Raw genomic sequence first — 8,592 nt, forward strand, 5'->3', positions numbered from 1 at the left:
AGGGTGGTGAGAGGATTCACCAGAGACAGAGTGGGGAGCAGAACAGGCCGACTGATGAAGTACAGTGCTGAGGGGAGCAGCGAGCGGGTCAGGAGACGTCTGCTGGGCCATGTGGGTCACCCCCAGGGTGGGGATAGAACTCATGCTAAAGTGGCTTTAGCTTCTTAGCGCTGTGCTTTAACCCACTGTGCCACCAGGGCGGGCCCTAAATAAATCTTTTTAGAAAAAAAATGTTCATATCATTCAAGTCTTGTGCTGCGACGCTCAGACTTGCATTCACTCTCAACACACCTGACTCAATCAGTAAAGATGGTTCCAGGAGCCACATTGGGAGCGTCGGGCTCACTCACTAGGTCTTAACATTTGAAAAGCAGCCTCAGAGGAAGTTTTCATAAGCCACACCACACCCCTGGGGCTTGAGGGGAGCAGGTAAACTGCACCCCACACAGGATTGAGAGTTACTCTTTGAGTTACCCACCCAACACCCACTGGGTTGAGGCCACAGGTGCTATCCAGCTCCATCCTCCTGTCCAGCTCTGTTCTGAAGTCAGAGGAGCCAGTTTTGTCATCTGAATCTACATTTGTTTCAACAGAAACAAAAGTCTGAGGCCTCCCCTTTCCAATAGGAATGGGCAGGACTTGTTATGGGAATCACAGGGCACCACAGGTACAGGAAAGGGCTCCCATGAGGAGTAGTCTCTGGGGTGCTCAGGCTCAATACCCTCCACACACACACACACACACACACACACACACACACACACACACTGATTCCTGAATCCCCTTTACAAAGACAAATCATTTCTTCCCACCATGGCTTAGAGAAACACATTAATATGCAGAAGATACAGAGCTCCTCCCCATAGAGGAACACAAGGAACAAGAGAGGTGGTCATGAAGGGGCAGGCTGGACAAAGAGGAAGACAGGTGCTGGGGGACTTGGTCTCCCTCACAGCTAGGCTGGGAAGACAACACAGGTGAAGAGACAGGGCTGATTTTAGCCCAAAGGTTTTCTAGACAAATTTAAGCAGGCCCCAACTGTACTCTAAACACCCCAGTGATGTTTATTATTGAGCAAGACAGGATATAAATTCATTAAGACCTTGTTTACATCCAATGCGGTCAAGGTTAATGGTTGTATGTTTTCAAACCAAGACGCTCTACCTTCTGTAAGTCCATCAGTTCTGGCATAAGTGGCCAAAGAGTCCTAGCTGGGCATCTGTTTAGATGTCATGTGGCTTGTGCTGACCTGGAGGGGGCAGAGCTCCATAAAACTGTCCTAAATGTTCACCTTTACTCAAGCCACAGCATTCGGTTTAATCCAATTATTACTTTTCAAAGAAGAACTGTAAACCAATCCCCAATGCATTAATTTGTCAATCTTTTCTTTGATAACTAGTCAAACATTCATGCCAATCCTGCCATATGGGTTTAAACAGAATCCATTCACACATAAAGTAAGCCATTTTCTATTCCAAAAGTGACCATCTTCATTTTATAATTATCATCAGTGTGGAGTGCTAGCTGGAGACCGCATATAAATCAAAGCAAATTAAAGCAGCACAACGAGAAGTTGTTATTATCAAATTCACATTCGCATTGTTCCAGGCTCCACTGGAAGACAGGCTGAAGACCTAAATCCTCTCACTTACTTGTGAAAAACACACATTTTTCAAGCCTCAGTAATTTCATTAATTACTAATAAATATAGCTGCTTCCAATTGCTAAATGCTCACCCTAGGCCAGCACAGTGGTCTTAGCCATGACATCTACCATAATCCACGCCCATTTCTGGCTCCAAGCCCCCCACTCCCTGTGTGCTGGTCCAAGTGCCAGCAGCCCTTTCATGGGATGACCACTGTCTTCATGAATAGTCCTGGCACAATGGACTCCACCTAAAAGGTCACTGATAAATTTGCTATCTGTTTAAATTAGGTCCCTGCAGAAAGTAAGGGGGAAAGTGGTCAGTGAGGAGGATCAAAGCAGAGAGAAGCCAGGTCCAGCCTGCATAGAAAAGAACCCATTTGCTGTGCCAGGCCAGGCAGGTTCATTGCTGATTTAGGTAGACGAAAAAGAGGATTTTGAAGGCTTCAGTATCTTTGGCAGGTCTTTCATGCTGAATCAGCGGACCAGACTCACCAGCAGACAACTGAGCCCTCCAGGACCTGCAAGTCTCCCCTTTGACCCTCACTTCTTGGCACAGGTGTCCGCAATGACTGGTGCCTCTCGCTCATGCTCCCAAGTACCCTTTGCAACAGGTAACGACGTGTGGGCAATGAAACCTGGGAGGAAAGCAAAGCCACAGGGAGTGGCCAAGAGGCTGGTGGTCAGGAGAAAAAAGAAGCCTGACTTAGTCCATATCCCCCTCAGTGGCCACAGGTTCCTTTTGGCACTTAAGGAGGAAAAGAACAGGGCCAGGTACCAGTGGAACTCTTCATATGCATCTTCTCGATAAATCTACCCAACATCCTAGCACAGTGTTACTATTCCTAGATTATACTACACTGATTCTGAGATAAAATTTATGAAGCTTTGAGAGCTTCAAGGAAGCACGATCCCCTCCATCCCACTCCCAAAGCATGGCACAGAGTATGGAGAGGAGATGAGAACTACAAAGGGATGGATGGGAATTAGCATTATAAGAGGAAGGGCACCGATGGAGAAGAGCCTCAGGAAGGGCTTCCTCTTCTCTAAAAGTGGGTGTTGTTGCGCCACGGTTATTGAATAAAAAAAAACTAAAATTTAAAAATCAGGGGGAAAAGATGCTTTGAAGCAGAAGAAAGGAAAATCAAGTCAGAAAAAAGAGATGAGGAACTGCACAGAGCTGGCCACCACCTCAGGGCAGGAAATGCCAGCTGGCTGAAAACCGGGATTGATGGGAGAAATCCTAGTTCCCAAGATGAGGAGCCCTGGAGAATCCAGCAAGAGGTCAGTAGCCCAAGAGGAATTATCAACTGTTTTCTAGTCTTTCCTGAGGTGGAGAAATAGAGCAGCACTGGCTGCCTCATTTAATCTGTGTCCTGTGGGCCAAGAGGCTCTTCATAATGCCCTGCTCTGATGTCCCTGAGCCCATCTGTGCCTCCTCAGTGCGCTTCAGACAGAGAGCTTCTGCCCAGCTGCACGCTCACTTAAGAAAACGCCGTCCATCTGGAAACGGTCGTTATGCTGTCTCTGAGCATTCTCCCCCTCAAGTAAGTGATTTCAGAGAAGCCAGACAGCTACCTTGGGCTAGGGAGGGAGTCTGTGGAGGACAGGGGTGTTACAGAGAGGATTGCAGAATGAGCAAGAAGAAAACCAAGCTAGAGGTCCCCTTGCAAATCTTCCAAACCAGAAGCCTTTGATTCAACTCCTTTCATCCTTTTTTATGAAGTAAGTTTTCCATCACTTTGTTCATTTTTGTCACCCTATCCGTCATCTGTCCAACTCCTCCATATTCTTTGAATATTTTTAAACCTAAAATGCACAGGAACAATCTCTCACAATATCGAAGTCTCATCAATTCAGAATAAGTTAGAAAAGTCATATCCTACTGAGTAAGAAATCACAGTGAAAAGTATTTTCAAGGGAAAAAAACAAGTCTGTTACAAGACTACATCATGGATATTAATAATAAATCAGGAAGGCGTTAACAAAAGACTGTAAGTTACAATAGCATTCTTATGCCACTTCACACGTCTCACGGGATTGCTACATACATTATTTGATTTTGTCAATTGCATTCAATATGTAAGTGTATAGCTAATAGATCATCAAGTCGAAGTCAAAATTATCCTGCTAAATTTGAACTTTTAACACAATAAGGATTACATATAATTACTCCCAGTCTGTATCAGACAGTTAGAATTAATGAGGTTCTGCTCTGTTGTAGCTGTGAGAAACCTGACAATTTTATGGCCATCTTTTATCCCAGAGTGTCACTCCCCTCCTCGCATTAGTAATAAATACTGTTTCTTCACACAGGAACTTGTGTCATAACAGAGCATCCCACTTTACGGAAGTTTCACCAAGTAAATTATCTCATAACTCAAATACCATTGAAATGATTTCTATGACCAACGTATTGACTTTGATTTAGAACGAGCCTCCAAAAGGAAGATACCCCCAGATGTCGTGGACTCACTGAAATGATCATCTTTCTGTTTGTTCAGGGGGTGATGGGGGAGATGAGTCACAATTAGGCCAACTCATCATAGATAATGGAATTAAATCAGCCCGCATAAAAAACGAGGATACAGAATCCTCTGAGGACGCAAGAAACCCTGACTTTGGAATCAGAACAAGATTTTTACTCCTGAAGGCCTGAAGGACCGTGCCAGCACCTACCTTAAAAAGTCTTAAAATGTTAGCGACCATGATGGACACAGAGCTTGCTGCAGCACCTATGACCCCAGAAATTTTGTCCGGTTTGGTGAAAATGGGCGGGTCCCCGTTAGCGCACTTCACGTCGGAAGCATCTTTCTCTATCAGAGCCTGCACGAACGTCAGCGACTGCTCCAAAGCGTAGGTGTCCCTGGAACACGTGTCGAGGATCCGGACACCCAGGGTGATATTAGTGAGGAGATCAGGGTCCTTATTAATCTGGTCAATGGCATAAAGCATGGCCTCCAGTCTGTGAATCCCTTTTTCCTTCTTCAGCTCCCCACAAGGCACCCCTCTCTCTCCCTTTGCATGCACAGGGAAGAGCCCCCCCAAAATGATGTCCCCATCCATTCTGATGGAATGGGCATACTCCTGGCTGTGAGTTCTTTGCATCATTGTGAGGATCCAGTAGAACTTGGCTGTCAGGAGGAAGAAACAGGGGCAAGAAGCTGATCTCTTTGCCTCGCATACCATTTTCTCCTGGGATGGTGTTGCGATCCAAGATCCAAAGTTTATTCTTGCCGAAGAAGGAGGAGAAGGACCACCGGAGGCTGCACTTTCTGGAGGCTACCATCAGGGCCCATAGGGAAAAGGCTCTGTGGGTTTCAGCAAGTCATCTTGATTTGAATGTCACAGTGAATTTCCATCAGACACCTAAGGTTCAATAATATTTCCATATAAAGTCAGAGCCTGGGATGTGCAAAGATCTGAATAACAGTTGAGGTTCTGATGTTGGGATGAGGTCAACGATTCAGGTCCTTGAAGTCAGCCCTGTAGCAGAATTGTTCCTGGGGGTAGGAGGGAAAAAAGGATTCAGCTCAATGAATCTCCTTTTTTCATACATTTGAGCCCTGTTTACACCAATCTCTTTCTTTCTTTCATTCCCACTATTCAGTAAAAACCTAATTCTTTTTGTTCCCCTATGATTCTGAACACCTGGCTGTGCTACATCTAAACAGGGAGATGGATGACAATTTTAGAGCAAAGGAAGCAGGAAAATATCAAAAATTAGGTTGATTTTCCCAAGTCAACATGTTGGGTTATTTTTTATTTGTTTATGCATACAGAACTGGGGTACAGGAGGTGCAGGGGCGGTGAGAGGGTTCACCAGAGACAGAGTCGGGAGCACAACAGGCAGACTGATGAAGTACACTGCTGGGGGGAGCAGCGGGTGAGACAGGAGAAGTCTGATGCAGCTATGTGGGTCACTTCTGGGGCGGGGGATCGAACTCGCTTTAACCCATTGTGCCACTTAGGCAGGCCCACAAAAGGTATTTTTATTTACCATTTTCTCGCAACAAGTCCTATTTCTGTGCCAGTAAAAATCCTATGATTGACGGCATTAGTTCTTGTCAAATCTGTTTTTACTTTGTACAACTGTCTAAATTTAGCATTTAAATACTGTCCACAAAATCATAATGAAAGATTATTTTCTGTGATGTATTTAACAAGACAGTTGTCTGTTAATGACATTTTTTGGTGCCTTAGATTTCCCAGGGGCAAAACGCATTATTTGACCATAAAAAAAGAAGAAGAAAATGAATGAAATCTACCCAAGGAGTCCAAAATGTTTAATTTTTATAGGTTGTAAAAAGCTATAATATAGAAACCTCACCATCTCAAATAATTATCTTATTGTTCTCTTGTAACAAAACTAAGACTTGAAAATTGAACACATAGGGAGATTTATGTGTGAAGAAGTTCTCGTTGCTAGTGTCAGGGCTTCCTATTACATGTGTTGGTGTGGAAGCCAGGGTAGGCTTGCAGTTCTGAAGGAAACACTCCTTGCTCCTAGAATCACTCCAGCAAATCAGAGCTGGAGATCAATTGAAGACTTCTTATTTTCGTCTGACTCAGTGGGGAAAACAGTTATTTCATCAAGACTAGAAATAACCTAAAGTGAAAATGCCTACAAGCAAATTGGTAGTAAAAGTGTATTCAAGGACCTCTACTCATAAAGAATTCCATAAGATTCTTTCAAAGGACTTTGCAGGAGAACTCACTTAATATAAGGGAACAGATGATTTGAAACAGAGTTTTTGTTAAGAGAATAAACAGCATGACTTGCTTTGGCAATGCTCATTTGTATTGTACGCTATTTATATATGTGCATTTGAAACCTGAAACCTACAGAATTCTTCTCAACCCTACCTAATCAACATCTGGTTGTAGTTTCCGTTCACTGGCGCGATTTCCAGTTCATAAAATTTCCTTTCCACCATTCCTGTCCCACAGGAAAGTATGGTGCCTCCCTTGAGAACTACTGAACATATGTCCCAAATCTTCAGAGAAAGCTGTACTTTGTTCATGTACAGATTAGAAAAGGAGACCTCAAACCACTATCCACATTTCTGAGTATATACTGGGGGTCTGGCCAGCTAGTAGCCCACTCTGCTGAGATAGTCTAACCTGCCTTTGGCAAGAAGCCTGCCTCCTGGCACGTGGTAAGCCCTGGATTTCCACTATTCTTTCCCAAAATACTTAGTCCTTTTCTCAATTTTTTCACCACATGACTGATCGTCCCTCACTCAATTCTCTCAGCAGCTGCTTCTCCCTCAGAAATCTGTGACTTGACCACAGTCTGACCTCAGGCATTCCACAAAAGAAAAGAGAAAGTCAACCTGACTTTCTGGATGAAACCATTTAAGTGACCATGACTAAAAGGAAATAAAATGGCATTATCTTTCACAAGGATGACCAGAGACATGACAGTGAGACCTCATTGACTCTGGCTACCAATTCAGAACTTGGGACCAAGTCCACATGGCAGAGTTGACCCCAACAAACCCACTTTCTGACAGATCACAGAATAAATGGCCACTCGAAGAAGAAATGTTTACAGGGAAGAAAAAGAGGACCTGTTATTCTCCAAAGACCAGCCTTGCCTCGTAATACCAAGTCACCTCCCTGCACTTAAAAAACTTCAGAGAATAAATGAGTTTCTATTAGAGATGAATATAAACAATCCATCTGTTAATTACAAATCATCTTCATCTACTATGGACTAGTTGCACTTGCTGTACAGTCCTGAAATGAATCATATTTAATTTATTTTAAAATTATTGCTATTTGTGCTCATTTTTGGTCTCTTACATCTCAAAGGTTTGTTTAAAGTTAAGGAAGGGTGGGGTGAGTGAAAAGCTATGAGGCAGTTATCAGTTTTGTTTAATGGCTGAACAAGACTAATTGGAAAACAAAAGGTCCCATTTTGGTTATTATTTAGACAAAAGCCCACTTGAATTTTTATCTACATTCTCTTCTTGCAGCATAGAATGGATGGTGACAACCCTCAGAAGCCTGGTTATTTCCTGTCTGTAAAGGAGCAACAGAACTGGCAACCCGCATGAGCGTGGTACATGACACAGAAAACAGGAGCTGGCCAATCCATTTTTACTAAAAGAGAACTTTTCCCCTTTATTTTTTTAATTAATGTTGTTTGTCACTTTAAAATTAAAGGCTGAGCTATTCTAGAAGAGCAAAAAATTGCCGCTATTTTTAAACTGGATATATTGTCATAAATATCACAGACTCCAGTCAGCTGAAAGGTTTAGCTTTCCTTTCAAATTCTGAAGATAAGACGTACAGGATTGTTCCACTCGCCCAAAGCAGCTGATTCCAACGAAACGGCCCCTCCTCCAAAATGGAGTAAAGTGAAGAAGCAGTTACCACTAGTCTTCGTGAAAGAGAGTTTTCTTAGTGTTCCCAGACCCGAAAAGTAGCTTACTGCACTGTACCCAGTAAGACAAAAAATCTAAAATGACACGAAGGTGAGGAAAGGCAGGAATACCGGGATAAAGACGTGGTCTGCAGGAAGCGGGTGGAGGCGGCCTGGTGCTCACGCTCTACCTCAGGACCACTGCAAACCACGCGACTTTGCTTTCCGGCTTCGGTCGCAAAAGCAAAACTCCTCTGATTGGAATTCTTTCAATCAGAGAAAAAAGGTAGTAGTGTAGGTCTTTCTAAAAGCAAAATGGTGTAACGGAAGCGTTTGAAAAAAAAAAAAGGAAAATCCTGGTGGGGTAATGGGTTAGGATGCAGCACTGCAAACTGGCTGCGACCGCTTCGGTGCGAGTTTGATCCCCGACAGGGAGGTGATCCACATGGTGTGACAGACCTCTCCTGTCTTGTCCCCTGCTCCCCTCAGCAGTGTACTTCACTGATCTGCCTGTTCAGCTCCCCACTCTGTCTCTGGTGAATCCTCTCACCACCCCTGCACCTTTGGCCTGTACCCCA

At 43.8% G+C, this 8,592-nt stretch overlaps 1 protein-coding gene across 3 annotated transcripts in view; it reads right to left on the reverse strand.

The window, feature by feature from the left end:
- GRM8 (glutamate receptor, metabotropic 8) overlaps positions 1–8,592 on the reverse strand; it is a 697,091-nt gene that overhangs the window by 680,820 nt on the left and 7,679 nt on the right. For all 3 annotated transcript variants that reach the window (XM_004676994.2, XM_004676995.1, XM_012721074.1), the window contains exon 2: positions 4,324–5,147. In XM_004676994.2, the coding sequence (XP_004677051.1) occupies positions 4,324–4,833 (510 nt within the window). In that variant the 5' untranslated portion in view covers positions 4,834–5,147. The remainder of the gene's footprint in view (positions 1–4,323; positions 5,148–8,592) is intronic.

This window comes from Condylura cristata, unplaced genomic scaffold, assembly GCF_000260355.1.
Source record: "Condylura cristata isolate star-nosed mole 26May11 unplaced genomic scaffold, ConCri1.0 scaffold00005, whole genome shotgun sequence".
Taxonomy (NCBI): domain Eukaryota; kingdom Metazoa; phylum Chordata; class Mammalia; order Eulipotyphla; family Talpidae; genus Condylura; species Condylura cristata.